This window comes from Macaca nemestrina, chromosome 1 (assembly GCF_043159975.1).
Source record: "Macaca nemestrina isolate mMacNem1 chromosome 1, mMacNem.hap1, whole genome shotgun sequence".
NCBI lineage: Eukaryota > Metazoa > Chordata > Mammalia > Primates > Cercopithecidae > Macaca > Macaca nemestrina.
This window is the reverse complement of record NC_092125.1, coordinates 75,276,347-75,304,244: the sequence shown is the minus strand read 5'-3', so window position 1 is coordinate 75,304,244 and position 27,898 is coordinate 75,276,347. Positions and strand designations below refer to the sequence as shown.

The 27,898-nt window shown below is 42.6% G+C and overlaps 1 protein-coding gene and 1 long non-coding RNA gene across 4 annotated transcripts in view; one reads left to right on the top strand and one right to left on the bottom strand.

Moving 5' to 3' along the window:
• Positions 1–9,695, bottom strand: part of LOC105493518 (uncharacterized) — a 50,741-nt gene extending 41,046 nt beyond the window's left edge. Inside the window, exon 1 of the long non-coding RNA XR_011614235.1 lies at positions 9,546–9,695. This is a non-coding gene — a long non-coding RNA (uncharacterized lncRNA). The remainder of the gene's footprint in view (positions 1–9,545) is intronic.
• The window catches only part of LOC105493516 (estrogen related receptor gamma), a 643,478-nt gene continuing 623,799 nt past the window's right edge, over positions 8,220–27,898 (top strand). The window contains exon 1 of one of the 3 annotated variants that reach the window (XM_071080675.1): positions 8,220–8,304. Coding sequence is in view for 1 of the 3 variants with exons in the window: in XM_011761198.2 (XP_011759500.1) it covers positions 10,338–10,339 (2 nt within the window). In the remaining 2 variants the exon portion in view is untranslated. Of the gene's footprint in view, positions 8,305–10,171; positions 10,340–27,898 lie in introns of those variants that run through there. The other 2 variants (XM_011761198.2, XM_071080677.1) reach the window with 2 other exon arrangements.

The window sequence follows — 27,898 nt, the reverse complement described above, 5'->3', positions numbered from 1 at the left end:
AATTTTTACTCCATTCTTTTCTTGATTGCATGATTTCTGAGGAGAAATTGGATGCAATTCAGATCTTTGCTCCTCTATAGGTAACATCTTTTTCTTCTCTGCCATCTTTAAAGATTTCTTCTTTATTTTGATTTTCTGAAGTTTTAATATGATATGCCTACACATAGTTTGGGGGATTTTTGGCATTTATAAGTTTGGAGTTCTCCAAGCTTCCTGTATCTGTGATTTGGTGTCTCATATTAACTAGTAAAAATTTTGTCATTATTGCTTCAAATGTTGCTTCTGGTACTTTCTTGTCCTTCAGGTATTCCCACTGTGTGTATGTTACACCTTCTGTAGTTTTCCCACATTTCTTAGAAATGCTGTTTTTTATTTCAGACTTTTTGCTTTTCAGTTTTGGAAGTTTCTACTGACATAGCCTCAGGCTCACAGATTTTTTTCTCAGCTGTGTCCAGTTTACTAATGAGCCCATCAAAGGTAGTCTTCATTTCTTTTACAGTGTTTCTGATCTCTAGCATTTTTTTTGTTTCTTTCTTAAAATTTCCATACTTCTGCTTGCTTGTCCATCTGTTCTTGCATATTTTCTACTTTTTCCATTAAAGCCTTTAGCGTATTCATCTTATTTAAAAAAAAAAAAAAAATCCTGTTCTGAAAATCCCAACATTCTTGCCATATCTGACTCCTTCTCATGCCTGTTCGGTCTCTTCAAACTTTTTTCCTCTTAGTATGCCTTGTAATTTTTTTGTTAAAAGGTAAACATGATGTACTGGGTAAAAGCAACTAAAATAAATAGGGCTTTAGTAATGTGGTGACAAGGTGTAGGGGAAAGGAAGTGTTCTATAGTCCTAGATTAGGCCCCAGTCTTTTGGTGAACCTGTGTCTCTGGGCTATAAGATTCACCAGTGCTTCTCAGTCACCCCTCCCTATGTTGGACACAATGGCTCGAGATCACTGAGTTGAGTGTTGCCCTTCTTCCAAGTAGACTAGGCTCTGATAAAACTCTAATAAGGCTCTGGAAAAATAGCTTCTCCTGAGGTTAGGCCTTGTTCAGAAAAACAGAATTATCTGAAGTATTTCAAAACGGTTCTTTTTCCTTTCTCCCTGCTGAACATACAAGGGAATTTTTCTCAGATATTCACTGTGAGAACCTGGTAGAGTTCCAGGAGGAGGAACAGACAAAAGTCTAGGGGCCAATCTATGACTGAGGTTTTTGGAGTCTTTAACTCTCAGATTTGTCCACATTGAGCCTCCAGCAATTTGTCAATTACAGTTTAGGTTTTTCTACCCTGATACTGGTTCCTACAGAGGTTTCTACTCCTAAGCACCTGCTCCTGTAAGTTATGATTCTCTTAACTGCCTGTATGTCTTTCCAATTTTGGGGACAGTGGTTTGCCCTATGACTTCATTTCTCTGGCAGATCTAAGAAGAATTGTAGATTTTTCAGCCGATCAGTTTTTTTTGTTTTTTTTTAACTTGTTAGGATAGAGTGGTGACTTCTAAGCTCCTTACATTCCAGACTGCAATCATTGGCATTTGCACAGACATTACCTAGCTCATAGTTCTTGGAAATGAATATGAATAAATGGCCATAGAATTAAGTACTGACTTAACAAAGCTTCTGTCTGCTTTTTGATTTGTATCTGCTGAACCAAGGATGATCAGTTGTAATGGTCTATGTTTTATCTTTGTTAGCCATCATATTTCAAAGAGGCTATGATATTATGACCCATAACAAAGAAAGTCTTTGAGGGAGAAATAGAATTATTCTGCAAGCATAACCAAGAGATGAATGAATAAGCAAATATGGAACTCCTTCAGATCTCCCATATCCTAAGTTTACTGGTAGCGCTAGTACTTCCAGAAATGTTTAATATCAGTATCCAAGCTCAAAGCATGCAAACAAACAAATCTTCTCTTTACCATAAAAAGATAAAATGGATATACTTTGAAGTAGTAGCATCCTATCTATAAAAGTTTTAAATTATATACCAATATCAAAATAGGTATAGTAGTTTTCTTCATCATGCCTAAGCTCTCCTTGTAGCCTCAATTAGGTATTCTTTGCTCCCTTTTCCTGCTTTCTGATAAATTTTGCCCAAAAGATTTCATCTGAATTGCAAACATATACTCCCACTCTTGTATTTAATGCTGCAAGTAACATATGTTCTTTTTAAAATAAGGTTTTTCTTTGATATGTGCAGATTCATCTACATTCTTGGTTGGCCCTCCAATCACTTCTGGCACACAATTGTCCAGGGTTGATTGGATTAAGGGATGCAGTATGTGACTCTCAAGTACAGACACAATTAACCACAGAATCAATTCTGGACCATGTTCTAATCTGAACAGCTAAGCTAGCTAGCCCCAACAATTGGATGTTCTAATTATCAGTGAAATACTGATACTAAATATCAGTAAAATACTGAAGTTGGTAATAGTTTCCATTATATAATATCAAATAACAGTTTTTACTTTCACCCGTATTATACTGAATTACTGTTCTAAAGTTAAAGAGGTTTTTTTGTTTGTTTGTTTTTTGCCAAAAACCTTTTGTGTAATGGAGGGTAAGAGAAAGTTGTTCCATGTGACACACAAAACATCTAGGATTTAATTGAATAGCAGAGATCTTAGCTACTTTTTGGTTAGGTCAAATCAATGTACTGGTAGTATTTGCAAACATCTGGAAACAAGACATTAAAATAGATTATTATTTAGACTCATGCATATTTATGTGTCATTGCACATGCACATTTGTACAATAGTGCCTATTAGTTCCAAGTATGTTAAAAAAAAAAAAGGATGGCACTATTTTACTAATTATTGTCATTTCATTTTTTTTCTAAATACCTTTTCTTGTGCCCAAAACACTATAAAATGGATGAAAAACCATATCTTTACTAGCATATCTTGTTAGTCATCATAATTCTGGTACGGGTTATCTTTTTGTTTGCTTGTATGTCTGTGTGTGTGTAAGGTTTTTGTTTCACTTTGCAATATACCCACACTTTGAATTTGACTTGATAGAAGCATCTGAGAAGGATTCAGATTATTTGCAAATAATTCCATGAAACATTGACTTTGACCACAAACGAGAAGTGATTTCAAAAAAATGTACTTATTTCATACCTCTTGGTTTTGAGTCCAAATACTTTCTAGTTACCCCAATGTTATAATGTACAGTTTTTTTTTTAATGCCCCGAGTGACTGAACTGAGTCAGACAAAATAAGAACTCAATTTGTTTTCTGATTCTAATTTGACATTATAGTTTCTGTGGCTTACAGACCACCAGAATTCTCAGATAATCAGACACATGAAATATAGGATTGGTAGGATTCGATGCAGACAATTGCTGTGGATGTTAGACAATGGCCCCTGTACCATCACACAATGTCTGGAAAAGCAAACATCTTCCAGAACTGCTGTTTTGCTCTCTGACATCATCACTACATGCCAAAATGCCAAGGTCTTAGCTATCTTCCCTCAAAGGTATTACCTCCATCAAGTATCAAAAAGTGAAGACTGATGACATAAAGAATTATCTAATGAAAAGTTCCTCTGGAATGTCTCTAAGCAAATCAGAAGGACACTGATGACAGTGCCTTTTTTTGACTACAGAGTTGAATCATCAAGGCCCCTTTCTCTAGATAATTATTTTATTATATTTTATATACTGTTAATTCATTATTTTAATTTTAAAAAGTAACCAGGGAGGCTAGTTACTTCAAATATTCCAAAATCTTCCAAAGAAATAGGTTGTTACAGGCCACTTAGGTGCTGAGGGCCTGAAGGAAACAGGAAGATTTATACGTCTTTAAAGTCTATATGGTTTTCCTATAAGCCACTTACCTACTTCCTTTGAGAAAGACAGAAGGGAGAAAAAAAAAGATAAATGCTCACAGGAACTGATGATATAACACCGTGCAGCTGCTAATGCATATGGATGTGTCATGCAAATGTCCCTAGCAGAAACACATTCTTTAGTTTAAACCTGCAACCATATTCAGCAATAAAAGAGTTTACAAATCAAACTGCTGACTCCTTTTTTTTTTCTTTTTTCTTATCAGAACACTGCAGCATACATCTTACCAGGCAGAGTAAATCAAAAGAAGAATCAGCTGGAGTTACCAACGCTTGTTTTCCCCTGGATATCAGGTGTGGGCTGCAATTTTGCAGATCAATTTGTGAGCTGAAATAAGTAGCTGTGGTCCACTAAAACTCGAAATAAAGCTGGGTTTGGGTGATACTTGTGCTAACTTTGCAAAGGCCTTATCTTTGCAAAGGGACATTGTAATTTACCAGCTGATTGGTTTTTCCCTGTCTAAAGATGTACGTTGATTACACCTTTATCTGAATATAAAAAGATGTGGAGGAGCTGAGAGGAATACTGAGTAATAGAACTTTGTTTTCTTGTCTTTATCTTTTCTATTCTTTTAGTCTCAAAATTTGCAGATTCTCTGATAAGTGGATAGGAAAGTAGACTCGAGAAGGACAAAAAAAGGAGAATAAGAATAAGAAAAAAAAAAAAGAGGTGGAAGGAATTTGGGGAGCAATCTTGTCACATTAAATTTTCCAAAGCATCGACATAGTTAGAGCATATAGCTGTGAATTTATTGTGACATAGGCTTCTCCTCACGCTAGTACTGCGCATTTATTGAAAAGTTCTGTATTGGGGAATGAAAAATGTCAAACAGGAAACTTCAACTGTTACCTGGAGGGGACGTTAAATGGTGACTTGGGAGTGATTCGCTCTAACTTCTTTATGGCTGGGAGAAGGAATACCACTCTGACATTTTTTTATAGGCTTGTATGCAGAAGCTAAGCACTTAGAAGCACGAGGCAGTTGAGATTAGATGCGAAAAGAGAAAATGAGTACGTATTTGGGGATTAACCCGCATTTGTGCTCTACAGGGAAGCAAGCTAGGCACTCACTTTGAAGGCACCACTCCAGTGAAACGCCATCAATTCTGAATGAAATTACTTAGGGCGAAATTGCATATCTGCAGGTGGCATCATCTTTGCTGTGCTCCAGGTTTATTTCTCCCTCTAACCTGGGTTTGACTGGTCTTTGCTAAAGATCACCCCTGAGTAGCCTAGACCTCTGGGAAAGGGCCTGGTGTCCTAAAAATAGCCACTCATTTCCTTTACCCTATGTTGACCACTGCGTGCGCCAAGCAGGGATCGGGCGAAGGGGTGGGGGAGGGGGGAACACCCGTATTCCTTTTTCTGGGACCCGGAGCCAAGAGTTTGTGGCTTAGCCTCAGAGAGCCTCGGGCAAAGGCGGGGAGGTTGGAAGGAGGAAGAGCCGAACCTCAAAAGGCAATCAGTGGCTCGTTCTCTCCTTCCACCAGGATCCTAGGACATTCCCATATTCACTAGCAGAACTCGGTCCACTCCAAGAGCCCAGGCTGGAGTCTTCACTCAGGCCCAAGGCAGGCTGGTTAGAAAATAGCTCTGGCAGGCCTTCCCTCCCATTCCTCCAAGCCCCCTGCCCGGGGTCAAGTCACGCCTAAAGGATGTAAGAAGCTTGCTCCAGGAGCTGGTCATTTACTCTTTTTCTTTGTTGTTTTCCTAGAGGTGAGGCGAGAAAAAACGCTCACAGAAAGAGAGAGAACGGTTGCAATTTGCACCCCCTCCCGCCCCTCGACGCAGGCAATTCCTCGCTTGCATCTGGCGGCGCGGGCCGAGCCGCCTCCGCGCGACTAATATACATATTTAGAGGGGGAGGTTGGGCGGCTGCTTCTTTTCTGGGTCAATGTGTTAATTAAAAGTTGGTCTGAGTTGGTCAGCACGCAGTCCCAGATGTGCTTAACAGCATGCAATTAACACATAAGGCAAATCTTTTTGAAGATACCAGAATTGAAAACCCCCCAAAGAAACTCCACCCCGCCCCCGCCCTTAACGTGAAATAGCGATGGCAAATAAGGGAAAAGTCATTAAAAGACGTAATTAAATGTGAGCCGCCATTCTTGAAGGGGGTCGAGCTGGAAAAAAAAAATTCCCTAAATCTATATATTTCAAAAATAAATAGCAAATTGATTTTTTTTTTTTTTTTTTTTTTTTTTTTCTGTAGGACAGGCAGGCTCGGAGATCCGCTTCGCCCCGTTCCCACCCCATGTATATTAAATAGCTGGCGAGCGGCGGCCGCGCGGCGCGGGTGACCTAGCAAGCGCCCGGAGTCCCCGGCCTCTGCGCGGGCCCGCGCGCCGCCGCCGCCGCCGGCGATTGCAGAGGGGCCTCTCCCAGCCAGATTGGTTTCTCTATCCAGGGATAATTACCGCAAGCTCACTTGCCTAGCGTCCTTTATATTTTCAAAAAGTGCAGGGGAAGAGTACGGGTGTATTGGAGGGGGAGTGATAGTCATTCTAGATTTTAAAAATATTTATATGAAAAGTAACAGTATTCACGGAGACACCTAATATCATCATCGACCTCATCGGAGGAGCAGGTCCGGGTTCCACTGGCCCAAGGCTGCATCTGCCAGCTCCCGCCTGCCCGCAGTTTTCTACCTTATTTAGCCCTTTGCCCTCGGTTCTCAGGCCTCCACGTGTCACTTTGCTTCTATATGTGTTTTCATTTGGGTTGACTTTGTGTGTGTGTGTGTGTGTGTGTGTTTGTGTGTGTGAGACACTTCTCAGAATCCACCAAAGACCTTGAGTAAGAGCTGTTGGCTGCATCTTCCCTCTTTCTGAAATCTGTTAGCACCCCTCCCCCCCGCCCACATCCCTCCTCATTCTCCTGCCCATACACATTCACAGGGGCAGGCGCTCCTATGCACGCCCACATTCACCCACACTCCCACACAGCATTCATTGCAACTTCTGTACTTGCAGAAGCCATAGGAGGACTTGGTGCTGCTCAGTTGGGCACCTTAAGGCCACACCGACCTCTAAGTCAACTTATTGGTTATCATCCTAGACTTTTGTCTTAACATGTTTTGGTTTCAGGGATGCCACAAGATCCCATCACCAACACCGCCCAAAAGGGGGCCGGGGATAGCAAATCTAACCAATTAATTATGTGTGTCGTATCTAAAGGGCGTGCCTTATTGATGACACCTAATGAAGCAAATAATGGATTTGCAGTATCTCGGCTATTCATCTGGTCCTTCCAGAATACCAAGTATTAAGGAGAGATGGATAGTGATGGATGGAGAGACAGACAGAGAGGAGAGGGGGAGGGGGAGAAGGGGTCGGCTACAGATCCTTGGAAACAGACCAGATTTGTTGAGTGTCGGCTAGAAGAAGGCAGTCTGAGCCATGATTTAAACACCGGAGGCATCATTGTTAACTAGTGTCCGACGACTGTCCCCCGCCCCCACTGTGCCTTCCTCCCGCTCCTTTCTTTTCTCCCTTTTGTACGATACAGAAGGTGAATAATGAAACCATTTTGCTAATAGTTTATGAGCCATGAGATTGGAAATGTATATGGATAGACCGGAGCACCAGACTAAAATCATTTGAAAGAAGCGTGAGGCTTGGCAGAGAGAGAAAGAAACCCTCCGTGTCCTGTTTTCCCAGCCCGAAGCGGAATGGGACGAATGAGGTGGCCTCGTGCCTCTCCCTCTCCCCTCCGTCCGAGGACAGCGGCTTGGCCGGTCCTCCTGCCAGCGCCTAGCCCTCCTAGTCTCCCCAAGGGGCTGGAGCGAGAGGGAGATGAATTGGGGCGATGGAGAGATAGCGCGAGCGGGAGATAATCGTTATCACCAGGGTTTTTCTTCCAGTGATGGATCTGAAAAGATCTATCACGCAGGGTAGCTCTCCCGGAGGCATGAAACAATAGACGTGAACCTCGTGCTGCAGACTGCCACAGGGACGCTGTCCGTGCGTCTGTCATTTCTGTCCCCATAGGGCCTGTTCCCCTAGTTACGAACACCCAGAACCTTGAGAAATGCCGCGAGCACCCACCCACCCACCCACCCACCCGACCTCCACATTCGGCCCGCTAGGAGGTTTGCCCAACGGCTTTCTTTGCGGAGTTGCTGCAGTTTCAAAGCCTGGACTCTGGAGGAGGCACGCGGGGGCACCTAAGGGGATTGGAGGTGGAATAGGGTGGAAGGTGAGGCGCTGGCCTAGACCCACAAAGGGGCCGCAAAGCCTGGGGAAATCCTAAGAGCTGACTGGGAACGGTGGCCCAAGCCAATGGCCCGCGAGAGACCGCCCCGCATTTGGCCAGGCGTCCCTGAAGAGAGCGGAGGCGCGCGGGGGAGGGCGAGGGCGGGCTCCTCTGGAGGCAGCGGGCTACAGGCCGGGCTCCAGGCCGGGCTCCCTAATCGGGTCAGCAATTGGAGCGGGAAGGCCGGACAGGTAGGTGGCGTGGGGCGCACAAGCCCGGCAGCGGTAACCCGGGACGCCTGTACTCCTTCCAACCTGGTCTTTGAGAACCCTTAAGCGCGCTCGGGACCGGGACCCAAGGGCGGCACCGCAGCCTCCCAGGCCCTTGGGGCAGCCTGGGAAGGGCGGTCCATCAGCTCTCGCGCCCCGGGCGCGGTCTTCGCGGGGTCTGGAAAGGGAGACGCGCGCAAACGCCTGCGTGGAGCCATGGGCGGTGGGCACACCCCGCAGGGGGAGCTACTGCTGTAGCCCCCCTAGAATTTCCGCATTTTTCCACTCTTTCCAAACTGGATTCTGGGGAAAACAGAGTAACCTTTGCGTTTAAGAGGAGGTAACTAGCGGGAAGCGGTCTTAGGAGGAGGTAACTGGTGGGCAGCGGTGTAAGGAAAGGCGCGATTGGGTCAGCAGCACCACCACATAAACTGCATGGGGGACCCTCTTTGGTTTTCGCCCTTTGGGGTACGAGTAGAGGTTTGGTGTTTCACCTCTTGTGTAGGGTAAGCGCTGCTGGCATTGGGCAGAGGTGGGGCACTGTAAAGAAAAAGCACCACCGTCCCCCGGCTCCCTCCCCTCTCCCCCGAGCTACTGCTACTGGCCGCCTTTAGGCCCACGGGACTGGCTTGGCCCCCACTTCGCAGGCCTGACGCTGAGGCATAAAGCGTCCAAAGAGGAGCAGAGCAACCTCCCTGCACCTGCGGACTCTCCTCTCCCGGTACCTGGCGTCAGCTGCAAAATCTTCAGTTTCCTCAATCCCCACACCCAGCCGTATTGATCGTCCTATTGACCCTCGTTTCTGTGCGCCATTCAGGATAGATTTAGCGTAGCAACCTCTTGAACTGGGGGAGTCAGGTGTATGGAGCGAGTGTCTTTTATCTTCGGGGGGCTTTATTTTTAAGGAAGCACCTAGAATCAAAATGAAAATCTTACTGAGCCACTCACCACCCACAATTCGGCCTGGCCAAAAGGAAAGGGGAAGGGCGGGCAGTAAGTTGTGTTCAGGAATCTCAGTCAAGTAGATCCCATCCGTTGGGTCTGCAGGTGTGAGCGGGTGCAGCAAAAGGGCATCCAGGGACAGGGTTGAGGGCATGCGGGGTGATTAGTAAGGAAGACCCCATGGCAAAACCCCACGGCGCTAGCCCGCAGCTCGCGCTTACCCTGGAGCTGGCGCCCCCAAGCAAGCGATGACGTGACCCGGGTGCCCGCGTTTGCCCTACCGGTAGGCCAGAGCCTAGGGTTGAAGTAAAGTTGCTGAGTGGGTTATTGTCGCTTCTGGGGAAGGAAATCTGCACTGCAGGAACTCCTTGTGCCTTCTGCACTCACCTTTCGCACTTCCATCCAAAATTCTGGGTTACCTAAATTCCTGTCCCAGTACCTCAGGAAAACGCCAACTCCTGGCATTGCTTCCCGGTTTCCCTCCCAGTCACTCCGGTACTCCCATTGGGAAACCGGGCTCCGGATCCCCCTCCGCCCCCGGCTTCAACAGCCAGCCACCCTGGGAGCTCTTTGCCCTTCCCAGCCAGTGCCAGTTGCTGGATGGGGGAGAAGGGTAGCAAAGGTAGGTGGGTAGGGAGGGTCAGGTAAATGGCGCGGTTCTTCCCCCCTTCCGCAAAAGTAACAATACTACTGTAAATTCTATTAAAATTGAATTTCATCTCTCTCTCTCCCAATCTGTCCCCTCACAACTACTGCAAGGGAGGCGGGGGTGGGATTAAGGTCGTCCCCGGAAAAGGGGGGCAAAATGCACGCCTGCTCCTCTCATTTGTTAGTTGCTTCGGTCAAAAAGTTTGCTATTTATAGGCTACACGCTGCAGCCCGAATCTCCGCGCCCGCTTCCGAGTGCAAAGTGAGAGCGATCCCGGAGACGCCCAGCGGCCCGACTCCGTCGTGTCCCGTGATTTGTTTTGTTTTAGTTCTGCTCTCACGCGGCAAGCAGCCAGGGAGAAGACCGTGGGGAACCCCGAAACACCCTCTGGTAGTAGCAAGGAAAACAGTTCTGCAGTCGGTGAATGTGAGTCCGCGCTTGACCCCGCTCCGCGCGCGCGAGCGAAAAGGCTGGGAGGAGACGCAGCCGCCCCGCGGCCGCCACCGCCGCCGCCGCCGCCGTGCGCGCCCCTTGCTCAGTCCTTGGCCTCCGCCTCTGCCCCTTCAACCTGCAGCTCCACGCGCTCTCTTTCTCTTGTCCCTCCTCCCCCTTTGATTTCTCCCTTCTCATTCTCTATTTCGCTGCATCTCTTACCCTCCCCTCACCTCTTTGGCACTACTCTCAACTTCCAGTTGAGTTTGCATGTGGGCGCAAAATGAGTCAAGACTGGCCTTTACGTGGGAGACGGGGTGGGCGTGTGTGTTTCATAAAGAATAAAACTCTGCGGGGCTGGGCGGGTCGGGGGTGATGAGGGGGAAAAGCGCGTGCCCGAGCTGGCCGTAGAGCGCGGCCCGGCGCGCTGGGGGAGGGGACGAGGTGCGTCCAGATGGAGACCTTTCCTTTCGCAGTGGCTCCGACCTCGGGATGAGGACGCGGTGCCCAGGAAGCCTGGCCATTTGGGACCATCCCTACGCGGAGCGGGGACAGATCTCTCTTAATCAAAATCTCAGAACCGCCCTGGGCGGAAAGCGGGGAAAGGAGAGGAAGGACGTGGTCTCATGCTGTGGCTAGCCGGAAATAGAGTCAGGGTCAGGTCTCTGAATTCCAGGTACACTGGGAACTGCGACGCCTTTTTCCAGCGGCGCGGCCAGGACTCGCTTGCTGTGAGAGCAAAGGTGCAAGCGGATCGCGGCGGTCGGTCCATAGGCCTTGACCTTGTCCTCTTTTTCTAAATGCCAGAGCCGCAGAATATGCGGTGTTAGAAATCAAACGTCAAGGGGACGGGGCCACAGCAGGCTGGCGAGGTTCCTCGAGCCTCAGCCCGGAGCGAGAGAAGCTTAGCCGCGCCAAACGCGCGGGGAAGAGCGGTGCGCTCGGAGCCGCGGCCAGGCGCTCTGTCTCGCAGGCGCGCCGCGGCTGGCAGGAAACTCGCGCACGGTGGGTCAAAGTGCCCTTTCCCGCCTGAGTTGAGGCACACTTTTCGGGGTACGGGATGTGGAGAAGGTTGTGACTGAAAATAAACCCGGGGCTTGGATCCGTGAGGCCGAAAATGAGAGGCCAGAGCGAGGGTAGAGAGGAATTAATAACAAGTCAGGGGAGACCGCTGGCTTCGCTTCTCTGGCGCGCAGGGCCCTGTGCCCTTAGTGCGCGCATCGGGATCAACTTCTTAGGCACCAACAATTTCTCCTTCCTCTGTAGAAGTCGCAATTAGAGTCCCCTTTTGGCCACATTCCCCCAAAAGTGCCCAGGCGGCCTTTGCGGATAGACTGGTAAGGAGAGAAGATCCAGCGCCAGTCTGTGTCGGTGCCGTTTGGAGGAGACTTGCTCCCCAGGGTGTGTGCGCCCGAAGTTCCCCGTCACAAACCATGGGGGCTGGGGCGTGGTCTGTTCCCAGCCCGCATCCCCAGTCCCTCCCAAGCTCACATTGCAGCAGCAGTCTGGTTCATACAGGACCCGGGGCGCCCACATCTGGCCCTGAGCTGCCCAGATTCTCAACGTGGCCCTCCCAAAACCGCTTTCCAAAACTCAACTGCCCAGTTAAAAGCAGAAACAAGTTTCTGCCACTAACTCTGGGCCACATTCGGGGATATGGGTAGATGCGAAACTTAGTACATCTTCATAGGCAGAAACCGGTGGCACTGACCTATAAATGTTGGAATTCAGGTACTGGAGGTGCGATGTCTCAGTAGCTCTCAGCCCTATTCCCCAACAGTAAATGCGCTCAGCTCTTTGGTTGAGGGTTTATCTTAGCTGTTGATCTGTGCCCTAAGCCCTAGTGAGAAGGGAAGGAAAGGAGAGAACAGGTCAAAGTAAGAAAGGTTTACTTTCTGAGGAAAAGAGACAAGGGAAAGACTCAAAGGAAAAGCATAGTTAAAAAAAAAAAAAAAAAAAAAGAAAAGAAAAAGAAAGAAAGAAAGAAAAAAAAAAAAAAAAGAAAAACCCCATTGCCAGCTGTCTTTCTTTCCACCTTGCTTAGTTTGAAAAGCCCACGACTTTCGAGAGCGAAGGAGTTGGTTAGCCAAGGACCCTCAGACACATTTAAATACCCCATCCCCAAAATGTTTCTATGACAGGCGTCGCTCAAGTGTTGGCCAAAGTTGGAGAAGGCCTGAGCACGGGCTCCTAGTATCTCTGGCAATTTTGCTTTAGCGTAAACTCTGGGTCCTGAAGATGGGGCGCTAGGCGCCAGGCTCCTGGGTAGCGGTGGGAGCAGAGTGTTTGGAGTCTAAATCATTCATTCCGCTTTCAAGAATTTTTTGAAGCATTAGGGCTTTTCCCGCCTTTGACGGGATCTTAAAACTCCGGAGCTTCTGTCGCTTAGGATAGTGACTTGCTCTGGCTGTGAGACTCACTCGCTCAGCTCTCCATGCGGCAATGCTGGCCATATCTTTCTAGTTCGCGCTCCCAACAGCAGGCTCCTTTCTGGCCTGTGCTTCTCCAGGCTAGGCCTCTGTGGCGCGGCCTCTAGAGCCGTGGGTCTTTACTCATAGTCCGGGGCTCTAGATAGGAAGGACCCCAAGTTCTCCTTCTCGTTGTGAGTAAAGATGGCATTTCTACCATGTAGACAAAACTAGACAACAAACTTTTAGGGTATGGAAGGGAGGTGGTGACAGAGAACGGAGAGGCCCATTTGTTTCCAAATCAGGTAGTCAAGAAATAAGAGATTTCACTTCCTCCAAATTAGCTCGTTTTCAAGCAACTCTGGAAAATGGCAGGAAGAGGAATTGTCCTCTTACAAATACTTCAGGTCTGTGACCTGTAACCCCCAAAACGAGGCAAGGAAAGGGTAATCATACACCTGTAACCCCCACAACGAGGCAAGGAAAGGGTAACCATACATCTATAACCCCCAAAAAGAGGAAACAAGAGAGCGTCCATGCACGTGGAATTGGACAGAATTGGGTACCTGTGCCCATCTACATATGGGCCCTGCTTTTCTTAGATGGCCTTAGATCATGGTTGTAAGTGGCAGCCACTATTTTACCAAAAATCAAAGCATAATCTCTTGACAGTTCCTAAATTGTGTTTTTCATGGTGCCACTGGCTGCTAAGTTGCCAGGGATGCAATAATCAGCCCCAGACCAAGATAACTTTATGAGCCTTAAAATTCCCCCACCTTTGTCAATCCCACTTGTAATTCCTCAGCCACCATCCTGCCTCCTCTACCAGCATGGCTGTGTCATCTGGGTACTAAAATGGCCTGAGAACCAATCCCAGTTGTTCATCTCCCTTTCCCCAACTAGACCTTTGACTAGAATAAAGAATTACTCGGCCTAGCTCAAGGTGTCACACACCTGTAATCCCAGCACTTTGGGAGGCCAAGACAGGAGGATCACTGGACTCTGGAATTTTGAGACCAGCCTGAGCAACACAGTGAGACCTCCCTCTCTACAAAATGTAAAAAATAAAAATTCCTGAGTGTGGACGGATGAAGGCAATGGCTAAACTTTTCCTAAAAGTTGGAACAATTCCTTTCCTCCCTCCTTTTTCACTCTGACCCCCAACGCCATCTTTCTTGGGTCAGCAACTCCAGAACTCCAGCAATGGGGTCTTCCTAATCTTGTGCTCTCCCTTATTGGGATTTCTTTTTCTAAGAGGTGAGTGTGTAGAGGAACTGAGCACAATCTCCTTCCAGGATTTTATTTGATCATTAAATTTACACATTTCAAGGCAAAGAGCTGAGGCCTGAAATCCAGATGGCAGGAGGGAGGGAATTAGGGAGAACCCAGAGAACTAAGTGACAATTTGACAAGGAATTTCAATTAACTTGATACTCTTCTATTATGTCTCACCAATTTGAACTCAAATTTTTCCCCTTAAGCGGAGAAATACAGTTCTCCAATTATGTGACTGTATTAGCCATACATTCAGGGCTGTATTCTGGCAGAGCATTTTTAGAAGTTGACCACTGAATACGTATGCAACCTCCAAAGTCTTCTGCGCCCTCCAATATCTCACTTCATTTTGACATCAAATAAAAGCATTTACTTTCATCCAGTTCTTGGTCACCTTCAACAGGTTGGTTTCAGTTGCTATATTTCTCAAATTTCCTTACAATAACAGCACATGAACCAGATATGTTTGGATTCCGTGGGACAGGATTACTCCCTCTTCAGTTCTCCAGGTAGTTCTAGCCAAAACTGCCTTTACTTTCACCTGAGTTACACACCTGCTTGAAGTGAAACTGAAGATTTTTTTTAACCTGAATTATTGAAATACTTGCTCACTTTTTTTTCTTTTCTATTTGGAATAAACCTGGTCATTAATAATTATGGTCATATGAACATTTAAATAGACATGTCATAAAAGATAAACACGCCTTTTATGTAGAAATTTTCTTTGAGGTATTTAAAAATCACAGCTTGGGTATTTAGCATAGCTTCAGGAAATTGGAACTTTGCAATTAATGGACAACTGAACTTATTTTCAGAACTTTTCATTTAACGTTAGCATACTTCTCCAGAATTACATTCTCTAATTCAACTGAATCTGCCATTAATTGCTTTAACAAGTATGTGCTTAAATGAGATTGTTTGCAACATATCCACCTGTACAACCTATTTGACAGGAGTTTACAATTCACAAAAATTAAATTTGGGACAATATAGTATATTCTATTGATCCAATTTATTTAAGCTATATTGTACTGCCAACATCTTAATAGTAAAAAAAATAAAAGACATTTCTTTGTAGAAGAAAATGTATGTGTTCTTTTTCAGGAAGGCTTGATGAATACTTAGTTTGTCTCCCATGTTCTTTATTTTTTCTGTCAGATGCGTCATTGCTTCTGATTCATTGATCTCATATAAATTAAAAGAAGATGCAAGTTACTGATTTCTGAAAAATTATATCCCCCTCTTAGCCAGAATAATTAATATTCAATTATTTTAAACATTTTAATGTAATTTAGAAGAGAGAAAACTCCTACACATATTCATTAATCGATGATCACCAAATTAGCTAAACTATTGACAACATTTGGTTCACAACTATTAGTGAACATTTGGAAGTGAAGATGTAACATCAGGAAAGGTGACATTTCAGGTCCAATGCAGTGGCTCACACCTGCAATTCCTGCTCTTTGGGAGGCCCAGGAGAGAGAACTGCTTGAGGCTAGGAGTTCAACACCAGCCTGAGCAACACAACAAGATCCCTTGTCTAAAAAAAGAAAAAGAAAAATCAGCCAGGCATGGTAGTACATGCATATAGTCCTAGCTACTCCGGAGGCTGAGGCAGCAAGAGAGCGTGAGCGCAGGAGTTTGAGGTTTCACTGAGCTAAGATCCCACTGCTGCACTCCAGCCTGCAGGACATAGTGAGACCCTCTCTATATATAAATAGGTAAATAAGTAAAGTTGCAGTTTCTGCTATCAATGTGACAATCCAAGAATGATATTCGAGATCAAAGGGCAAATGATAAGTGGTACAATGAAATAAAGGGAATAAGGACAACTTGTCAGCTGCTATCTTCTAGATGTAGTATTCCACTCCTTAAAATCATTTGGGTGATATATTGTGTGAAATTATTTTGCATGGGATGAAGAAGCTTCTTCCTTCTTCTACTGGGTGTCCAAGTTAATATTTACTTTTTAATGAGGTAAACTTCACATAACATCACATTTATCATTTTAACCATTTTAAGGAATATAATTTGGTGACTTTTTTTTTTTTTACAACACTCACAATGATGTGCAACCATAATCACCGTCTAAATCCAGAACATTTTTATCACTCCAAAACGAAGCCTCATCCCATAAGCATTCAATCCTCATTCTTCCCTCCCTTTCAGCCACTGTCATGCCTTAAACTGCTTTCTGTCTCTATGGATTTGCCTATTCTGGACATTTTATAACTGGAATCATTTAACATTTGGCCTTTTATATCTGGCTTCTTTCACTTATTATCTTCGTATAACTTCATTTGTTTTAAAGTTTCATCCATATTGTAACATGAGTCAGTTCTTCATCCCTCTTTATGACTGAATAGTATTCAACATTATGGATATATCACCTTTTGTTTACACATTCATCCATTGATAGACATTTGGGTTGTTTCCACTCTGTGGCCATTATGAATAATGCTGCTGTGAACACCTGTGTACCAAGTTTTGTTTAAACATATGTTTTCTGCCGTCTTGGGTCCAGTTTTGTTTAGGAACCAACCATACTGCTTTCCACAGCAGCTGCATAATTTTACATTCCCACGAAATATGTATGTGGGATTTAATTTCTCCATTCCTCATCAACATTTATTTTTCTTTTATTTCTGATAGCCATACTAGTGGGTATAAGTGGTAATTCACTGTTGTTTCAGTTTGTATTTTACTAGTAACTAATGATGCCAAGTATATTTTCATGTGCTTATTGACGATTTGTGTATTCTCTTTGGAGAAATGTCTATTCAGAATCTTGAGGATTTTTAAATTAGGGCTTTTGTCTCTTTGTTGTTGTTGAGTTGTGAGAGTTCTTTATACATTCTGAATATTAAACCCTAAGATATAGGATTTGCAAATATTTGTATTTTCTTTTATTCTGTGGGTTGTTTTTGTACTTTGTTGATAGTGCTCTGTTATTCATAGAGGTTTTTAATTTTGATGAGTTCCCAGTAGTATTTTTTTGAGACTAGGGTCTCACTATGTTGCCCAGGCTGGTCTCCAACTTCTGGGCTTAAGCAATCCTCCTACCTCAGCCTGAGGATATTAGCAGTAGTTATTTTTTAACAATAAAGACATTACACATCCATGAAAAGACTCAGATTAAACACAACACAAAACAAAAATTTAAAACGCAGGTAAAGAGAAGACACTTCTTTAATGCCTAACCAACTTTAGCAAAAGCAGACTATCAGGCAGTATGTAAAGTTAGTGCTGTTCAAGAAAAGGAAACAGGTAGGGCAACACTGACCTTTTTCTTCGAAGAAGTCCTGAGTTATTCAGATAAGGTGTCGAGCCTTTGAATGAGATCTTTTATCTCAGGATGACAGTAGTTTTTTTTTTTAAATTATCATTATCAAATCCATCTACCAAGAAATTTCAAATAGTCTCCTCTGTTTAAATAACATTAAGGAGCTGCCTTAAACCAACAACAACCAGGAAAATCAAAAGGTTGACAGGGTGTTTCCAATTTAGCAGTTTCTGACACACGGGCCGCAGTAGTCAGATGACATGCTTGTACAGTTACAGAGAGAAAATTATTGGAGTCAGAGAGAAGAGAAATTAAATCATTGCAAAACATTTTTAAGACAAAACTTAATAAAAGAGTAAGGATATCAATGGACATTATTAAATGTAAAGGCTTTGCCTATTATTTTAAATTGGTTGCTTTTAGACACTTAATTTATTGATTAAAAACAATGAATGCAGTGGTTTGGATGAGATCTTCATTTTATTTTAATTATTTAGCTATTGAGTAAGAAGACTTATGGTGGACACTGGTTTGGAGACCTCTGATTTTGTCCACTAGAGGTCTTGAATCAAATTTCTGCATTTGTCATTTTATGGAGTGTGCTAATGGGCAAACCGCTGGATACTTCCTAAGTACCTGTGCAGAGTGCTCTTGCGTGGCCAAGGAGTACGTGTGTGTCTGTCACCTGAACACATTCTGAGGGATCCCAGGGAAATTCTGTTTCCTTATCTGCAAAATAACACCTTTATCTGATAATTATTGTGGAGACAAAAAGGAATAACATATGTGAAAATGGTTTTTACATATGAGACATATTTATTTTAAAAAGTGGAAGCTTTAGTGTGTTTCCTTTCTAATGTAGCTCTTACAGTCTACCAGATATTGTCCCAAGATTTAAAAAATATTTTAAAATTAACTGAAACAATTTTACAAAGTAGGTACTATTATTTTCCCCCATTTTACAGGTTAGAAAACTGAGGCAGGGAGTTTTTCTGTAACTTGCCCGAGGTCATATAGCTGATGAATGGCAGAGCTAGGTTTTTAAGTCAGGCAGTCTGATTCAAGAGTCCATGTTCTCAGTTACCTACCACATTATGCTGCTTAGAATAAAATAATTCAGAGATTTCAGATGAAAATCTGAATATTTGTATTGAATCAACAAATACTTATTGAGTACCTATTATGCATTAGACTTCTCTTGAAACATTGGAAGGTCTAGCAATGCTGGGGCTGCTCTCCTGAATTCTCTTATGGCAACCATCAGCTGGAGGTGAGTTTTCAAGGCCATCTTTTGATGGGGTCACCAAAGTTGGCATGATTTATTCACCTGTTTACCTGCATAAGACCTGTCATTAATCACGTTTGTTGCTGCTAACATAAGACACGGGCACAAAAAATAGTTTATAACCAAAACATATAAGCAAAAGGCAATAATAAACATAGAAAATGAACATTGTGGCATGAGTTTAGCTTTGCAAAGTTCTCTTGCTGTTAGTATTAACCCCAGAGCAATGATACTTTGAACAAGCTTTTGCAATTTAAGTGTTTAAGATCAGAAGAGTAAGAAACACCAACACAAAAAGCAAATTAATATCAATCAATACACGGGGAATGTAGTTGACACTCCCCTAACTGGAAATCTCTAATAATTAATCTTTTACGCAGAGATTTTTCAGTTATAGAATTTATTTCCTTATTTTATGCACAAAAGGTAAATAATGAAGAATATCACATCTATTTCAAAAAGCAGACTTCAGAATAAGCCACAAAGTTGGGAAACAATCAACCCAACGTCTAACGCTTTCAAAGTATTCGTGCAGTGCAACTGGGCAGTGCTCATAGCAATTAGCCTGAGTACTGTGGGCTATAGTAAGGTCTCTTGAATAGAGAGATAATTGAATATGCAGAGTACCATATTATCATTATGTGTATTCCAATGCACTCTATTTTTTTCACAATGGTTAATTATTATTGATGAGGACACTTGATTAGCAGGAACCTTCCCTTTGTATATGTGTCTACACCAAGGCAAGTTTACTCCTGCTATTTGCCTACTTAAGATCAAAGAGTCTGCTTTTTGAAGATCTGGTACCAAGCAGAAGAAATATTTTAATATTCTGTATGTTGTGGCCAATGTCATAGAGCTTGAGCCTCGCCGTGATTTGGCCAACACTATTTCCATAAACATGGGCCAAGTGTACTATGGAATTTGCCAGGTTGATGGCACGGGTGTATATAGCACAGTTGGCCCAGGCATTTTATCTGTGTCTAAATAACCAGCAGAAAACCTTTCGGTGCTGTACCACTTGGTGTAATATAATTTGTTTAATATTATAGAATGTTGAAATAACTGCAAATTTATTGATTTATTGAACAATATGTGTTAAGTATCTGTTAGGCTTCAAGGCAGGGTTTTATAGATACTTTCTTCCTACATGGTGCTATGCAGTGGATGGGTAGGTAGCTAGGTAAAGAAACATATTTTGAATCCCACAGAGAGGAAAGTGAGGCTTAGAGATTACTGCCCATGACCCCACAAGTCTGGATGCAGAGCTGAGACTCAAACCTAGACCTCTGATAATCACAGGCCTCCTCTATCACAATAATCTCTTGATGAGATTTTCTGAGAGTGCATTCCATCCAAAAACCTATGACAGAGTGACCTGGGTCATTTGTGTAAAATGTAGAGTCCTGGGCCCTGCTCTAGAAATACTGAATCCCTGGGCCTCAGAAATTTCCATAGTACCCTCAAGAGGTTCTCATATACAGCAAATTCAAGCATCAGGGATCTAGCTACCAAATATCTTGACATATTTGGTTAGGTTAATTGGATACTAAGAAAAGATAGTTTGAGAGGAAAGAAGAAGTTGTCTGACCACATATGATATTAACAAATACCAATATATTTTTAATGTTGCCTTACACATTGGGATTTAAACAGATTCAAAGTGATCTTCCAGTTCAGGGAGGTTGTTCTTACTTGAGGTGTTCCATAGATATGTGATGTTTTTATCACACAGTCTTACAGAGCTGGTTCTTTGGGACCCTACTTCCACACAATATTCATTGATTTGTCAAATATTTACTAACATATCAAATACTATGTTAAGCACTTGAGGAAAAGAAGTGAACAAAATGGCATGGTTCCTGACCTCATGGACCCAACCCACAATCTATGGAGGGAAGATGTCAACAAAAATCTTTGTCTGAAGATTTTTCTTGTAGACAAATATATTTGTGAAACAATGGATTCAACAAATTTCTTCACTATAGGATGTTTCAGAGTCTAGTATGTACTATTATGTACTGTGAATATCTGAGAGAGGACTGTGGTTTGTGATGTTTTCCAGATTTATCACAGCATCCTTCGTACAGACAACAACTGCTAGGCCTAGTGCTCTACAGGGTACTCCAGTGACATCCTGTGACCCCTGGAAGGCCTAGTACCCTTGTGGTACTGGTATGGATATAGAGTGTATCATAAAAATGGAATCCCACTGCCCTCCCTCCCCAGGGTAGTATTGTTCTGATAACATAGTGAGCACGGGGATCTAGGATAGGGAATGGGCAGACTTGATACAGATCAGCCCTGAGCTGTCTTCAGAGGCCCTGGAGTGAGAATTTAGAAATGGAGTGGGTCCATGGATGTGTCTCTGGTCTCTTCAGCTGGGTGATGGTTAAGACAGAAGGGTTGTTTTAGCATCCTTCAGGAATTCTGAGGCTATCTTAGACCATTTGGTGTGAGAAGGGCAGCATGAGAGGGGATCATATACCATATCTTATACACAGAAGACTGTATTATTTGAGGGATACTCAACCTTTGACTAGGGGCATAGAATGAGGTTATTTGCTGACACATACCTCCTTTCTATGTATTGCCTACTTTTATAAGGACCGTTGTTGGATAAAGGAAAATACAGGCATTTTCAGTGAGATACCTAAGCCCGATTACCTTGGTTTTTTTTTCGTTTCTTTTTCTTTTCCTCAGGCAGTGACTATATCTAAGTAGAACAAAGTGACCTGGCAAGTGCTCAGATAACTCAAGAGTGGCGTATTCATCTGATGGATGGATTTAAATAGTTTGGTTGTTGACATTTATCAAATTACCCAGAAAACTGCCACATCACCACCTTGATTCATACACATGGAGAGTTCTTAAGGAAGCCTCTTCAGAACTGTTTGCTTCTCTTAGGGATAATGATATTTAAAGATATGTTGCTTTATTGTTCGTTAAGTACATACTTTATTCACGAGCAGGTCTTGCCACATATGCTTCCTCATGGATTTACAAAGTGAAATCAAGAAATATAGTACTATTCCAGTAATTTAGGTGGTCATCACCTGAGTAAATACTTGGGATAAACTGCTTTTTTCCTCCTTTCCAGAGTTGTGGAATAAATGTTTACTTCTTCATTCATTGCTAGGAGACCTCAAATCTCTGAGTGTTGGTGTCTTCCATTCAAAGCCTAAATTCAGTTTACTCTGTTAATCACTTTGAACAAAGAGGAGTTAAATGCAATTGTTGCCTTCAGGGAGTTTGCATCTCAGGCTCAGAAGTAGTCAGGGAAGGTGAGTGCACAAATTGTTATAATATCAAACCAACATCTGGAAAGTGCTAAATGCAGAGGTTATATGTGGTGTGATAGTGGCTCCAAGGTGTTTCATCTGCACATGAAGAATTAGAGAAAGCTTATTCCAGGAGATTGCTTTGAGACTGGTGTTTTAAAATGGGCATGTTTTTAAAATTATTACTTCATTTTTTTAAGCTCTGGGGTACATGTATGGGATGTGCAGGTTTGTTACATAGGTAAGCGTGTGCCATAGTGGTTTATTGCACCTATCAACCCATCATCCAGGTATTAGCTCTTTTCCCTAATGTTCTTGCTGTCCCCCTACCCTCCTCTGACAGGCCCCAGTGTGTGATATTCACCTCCCTGTGTCCATGTGTTATCATTGTTCAGCTCCCACTTAAAGTGAGAACATGCAGTGTTTGTTTTTCTGTTTCTGCATTAGTTTGCTGAGGATAATCGCTTCCAGCTTCATCCATGTCCCTGCAAAGGACATGATCTCATTCCTTTTTATGATTGCATAGCATTCTATGGTGTATATGTACCACATTTTCTTTATCCAGTTTATCACTGATAGGCACTTAGGTTGGTTCCATGTCTTTGCTATTGTGAATGGTGCTGCAGTGAACATATACATGCATGTAAAGAGGTGGAATTGGTGGAGCAGAAAAAGGAGAATTGTACTTAACGTTTTGTATACAAAGGCAAGAATGTAATTAATACACTGAAATGGGAAAATTGAAGGCCTATTTGGGACATAATAGAAGTGTATAAAGGATGGAGGAAGAAGGAGAATGACAAGGAAGAAGGTGAGTGCTAACATTATTTAGGGCCCCTTAGGCATGATATACTGTTAGGTATATTATATATTCCTTTTCATTTCCATGAGAAACAAAGCAGAATATTATTGAAGGGCTGCTTCACTAAAGATTCATGCATCATTTCCATTGGACAGCTTTTCTGCTGGGAAGTGACTGCTAGGGGCATAACATTTCCTAGGCTGTTTTGCATCAAGTTGGGATCAAATAATTGCTCTCAATAACGAAATAAATATATGTCACTTCTGAGCTAAAGTGGTTAAGAAGAGTGTGTGCCAGCAGGGCGCAGTGGCTCACACCTATAATCCCAGCACTTTGGTAGGCCAAGGCGGGCGGATCACCTGAGGTTGGGAGTTCGAGACCAGCCTGACCAACATGGAGAAACCCCATCTCTACTAAAAGTACAAAGAAAAAAAAAAACAAAACAAAACCCGGACATGGTGGTCCATGCTTGTAATCCCAGCTACTCGGGAGGCTGAGGCAGGAGAATCACTTGAACCCAGGAGGTGGAGTTGCAATGAGCCAAGATCATTGCACTCCAGCCTGGGCAACAAAAGCGAAACTCTGTCTCAAAATAAATAAATAAATAAATAAATAAATAAATAAATAAATAAAAGAAGTGTGTGCCTTTCCCAACATGGACTATGGAAGGAAAGTGGCTGTAAATGAAAGAATTTAAGATCCTAGGGGAGGAAGAACCACTGGATGAAGAAGCCTGGGTCCTGCTGTATATATCCCTGGGCTTCATCTGAATAAGAAATCTTCAATGTATTAAGCTACTGAGATGTGATGACTGATATTTTGTAGTAGTTAGAGTTACCTTAATACAGGTATCATTACAGGCCTGTAGAATATAGGTTCTTAGCGATAACTTAGTCAAAATCACATAACTAATAAGAGGTGGGGCCAGGATGCAAATCCAGGTATGTCTTCAGATTGCTTTTCTTTTTCTGGTCTATTCCCATGGTTTAAACTACTACTGCCTACATGCTAATTCATATTAGTGCTCCCTTGTCAGTCTAGGCCTCTGGAGAACCAGACCAGTGTTGGCAGTTGTCTCTTGGATATCTCTACTTGAAAGTCTATATTATTTAGCATATAAAAGAAGATCCCATAAAAATGGAACTCCAATATATAATGGATTAAATAAGCAAAGTTTCTTTCTCACAGAATAAGTGGTCAACAAGAGGAATGATTGATCTGGCCTGTCTGCTTTATATCCATATTGCTTCCCTGCCTTCCTCCAAGGTGTTGTGTCATTTGTATAGTTAACCTAACTCGTGGTTATCTGAGCAGAAATTCAGGACAAGCAATTTCCTTTTAAGCAAATGGCACAGAGGTTGCCGCCTTCTGCTCCTATTACATCATCAAGAACTTAGTCATATGGCCACATCTAGCTGCAAGGGAGGCTTTATAATATGGTCACTAGTAGGTGGTTATGTTCTTGGCTGAAACATTATTAGATGAAATAGGAGGAAAAACCATTTTGGAAGTTAGTTTTCTTTCTGGCACAAGAATCTGGCTCTCCAATATTAAATCTCAATGGATTTAACACCATACTCGGCCATCTTCCCCACTTAACTTCTCAACTTGTATTCCCTGACTTGGTTAATGGCCACACCACCCTCCCAGATGTCCAGAGAACAGGGTGGTATGCTTTGACTTTTTCTTTTTCCTTCCTTTCTATTGCCAGTCATTTTTGTCTCCTAAGTGTCTGTTGAAACTGCCCGCTTCACTTAATCCTCTGTTTTTATCTCAGTTTGTGCCTCATCATCTCTCATGTAGTCTTGTAGGATGAGGCCTCCTAACTGGTCACACTGTCTCCAGTATCAACCTATCAAGGACATCCTTCACACTACCAGGAGGGTGATTTTTCTAAAATGCAAATCTGATCATCATTTTACTCCCTTTTTACAACCCTTCAGTGATTTCCCATGGCAAAAGTCCAAATTGCTTTGCAGAGCACAAAAGTTCCTCTGTGGTTTAGTCCCAGAATCTCTCCAGCCTCATTTCTGACACTTTACTATTCCCCTCCCCAAAATGGATCACACCTACAGCTTCGGTTATACTGAGCGATGTCAGAATGTTGCATTTCTTTTTGTCTCGGCTCATGTGTTCCTTCTGCCTGATAAATGAGTGTATCATTTATATACACTTACATACATTTATATACACACAAGAATATATAAATATACTCTTGAAGACCCAACACAGCTGACACCTCTGCTGTAACATTATCCCTACTCTCCCCCAGGCAAAGCCCATCACTCTTTCCTTGTTATGTTTCATTTACTCCACAAATATAACGGATTGGATGAGGGTCTCTAGGCACCGTGCTATACACTGGACACAATGAACAGACATGTGGAGCTTATAGTCTAACGGCAGAGACAGACATCAATCAAACATTCCCACAGACAAATGTGAAATTGCAACTGTGATAAATCATATGAAGATGAAAAAAATGGTACAATTATGAGTTCATTACAGGAGGCCTAGTAAGGGAGACTTCACCAATTTGGTACGTTTGAACTAAAGTGTGAAAGATGAATTAACCACATGAGAAAAATGAATTGTCGGCAGAGAGAACAGTGGTTCAAAAATCATATGTTAAGAGGGAATTTGGGATGTATGAAAGGGTTGAATAAAAACTGAGTTCAGTGGGGGTGTGGATGGCAGAGTGAGGTACAGGATGAGGCAGGAGAGGTAGGAGCTAGACTCTGAAGAACATCATAAATGATGTTAAGGCAGTTTCTCTTTATTCTAAGAGGAATGAGATGTCATTTTAAATGAGATGGAGAAGACATGATCAGTTTTTTTTTTTTTTTTTTTGAAGAATTCATTTTGACTACTTTGTGAAGAATGAATTTGAGTGTTAGGTAATTGGATGATGCTTAGACTTGTTAGTTCAGGGAAGAGATTCTGATATACTGAATTAATGTTGTGATAGTGGAGATGAAATAAAGCATCTCTAGGATTAGGTATGAAATAATAAAATATTTCTAGGATTTGGTATGAAATGAAATAAAATATTTCTAGGATGAGGGAGAGGGAGGTGTCAAGAATGGTCCCTGTATTCCTGGATGTACGGCAAAGGTGGTCATGGAGGCATGGAACCTGGAAGAAAATTAGTTTGGAGAGAGTTTAAATGTGTGGTGCTTTGGAGAAATCTAAGAGGAGGCACCTCACTGTACATTAATCATATTTCTATTACTTCAGATACTTTGTGATCACTTTTGTATATGTTTCTCTTTATTAGACTGTGAGCTCCTCAAAGGAATGGAGCAACATCTAAGTATTTTGTGAGCTCCTCAAAGGAATGGAGCAACATCTACATATTATTACTGTTACTCTTTTCCATTTTTGTACCCCAAGTACTTATTACACTAACTTGTACACAATATATGTCCACCAAATGTTTGTGAATAAATGATCTAACTGACCCCAAGGCCCACCCAATTTCTGCCACACCAGTAATAGGAAGGAAAACAAACTGGAAAGTCAAGTTTGGGCTCAATTGTAGAGTGTTTTAAATCCCTGGCTAAGAAGTTATATTATGACACAAAATGTAATTAAACCTTAAGTTTACATTTAGTTTCCAATCCAACCTTTGTTTCAAATAATGCCTCTGTTATTTTTAAAATCATATAATGTTTACTCAAGGGATATTCTCTCCTAAGTAAATCAAAGCCAACCGAGCTACAAGAAAAACACAGAGATCATGCTATAAAAACAAACTATGCCCTTATGCTGCAGGACAAAATGAAATTAGAATGAATTCACAGGAAAAGGGTTTGTGGATACAAAAGAAATGTAACCAGGACTATTTATTTGTTAGCTCTTTTTCTTTTCATTTGTATGAGAGGTTAGGATTCAGTCCTTAGGGCAGATGTAGAGAGGGATTCAGATTTACATGGTCCATTGTTGGGTTATTTTCACAGCATGTATCTGAAGGGATTAATGTTGAAGAGCTACCACTGTTTCTTGGAGTCAGAGTGACAGAACAATATTTTGAATCTATTGGATTTAGTCATAATGACACAAACAGCCTCTATCTGAAGTGAAACAAAGCTAATTCAATAAATGCTCTGTGAAGTGTTAGGGATGAAGTGTTAGGGATGTGGACCCCTTAAAATTGACTTGTGCAAGACCTTATTTGTGCACAATACTGAATGGTGCTATTTTAATTGCATTAACCCAAACTGGCATGAGAATTCTTTTTATTCTACTCCTGAAATTGGATGCATCATTCTTTACTGTTTCTTGAAATCTGTCTATCTGTATCTGTATTTGGGTCTGTGTCTATGTCTGTGTCTCTGTCTGTCTATCTATCTATCTATCTATCTATCTATCTATCTATCTATCTATCTATCTAATTTCTAGAGATAGGGTCTCACTCTGTCACGCAGACTGAAGTGAGGCATGATCATGGCTCACTTCAGTCTCCGTTGCTGGGCTCAAGTGATCCTCTAGCCTCAGCCTCTGGAGTAGCTGGGGCTACAGGAATAAGACACCATGCTTGGCTAATCTTTTATTTTTTTCTAGAGATGGGGTCTCATTATGTTGCCCAGGCTGGTCTTAAACTCCTGGCCTCAAGTGATCCTCCAGCCTTGGCCTCCCACAGTGCTGAGATTACAGGTGTGAGCTACCACATCCAGTCTGAAATCTACATTTTAAAGGCTCCATGCCTATCTTAACCCCACATTAACTATGCAGATAACTGAGGCCAAAAAATGTATTTTTCCCCTTTGTATGCATTCTTTTTGCATGTGTGATTCATTCTCTTCCTTTATAAGATCGTATAATCCCTTTCTAATGTGAGCAGAGGGAACAATGGTTTACTTGAATGAACCCACAGTTTCTTCTTGTCGATCTTGTTGAGAATCAGAATTGAGCATCATGTGACTGATGGCCCAATCATATTTATTTTAATGACTGGCTGTGGCAAGCAGGACTAGATAGAGCTATAGACTCTGAGGCCAGACCTGCACAGTGCAAAGTATAGATGTGACAGTTATTCAGTAACTGCAGGCCACAAAGACAGCCAGGCTGAATGTAGTTCTTGGATCTGCTAGTGTTTGCATTAAGACGTTTAGTAGAGTGGTTAAGAGTCCAGGATTCAGAATCAGACTGTTTGGGTTAATTTCTTTCCTTAGCTATTTACTAGTGGTATAGCCCTGGGCAAATTATGTTACTCG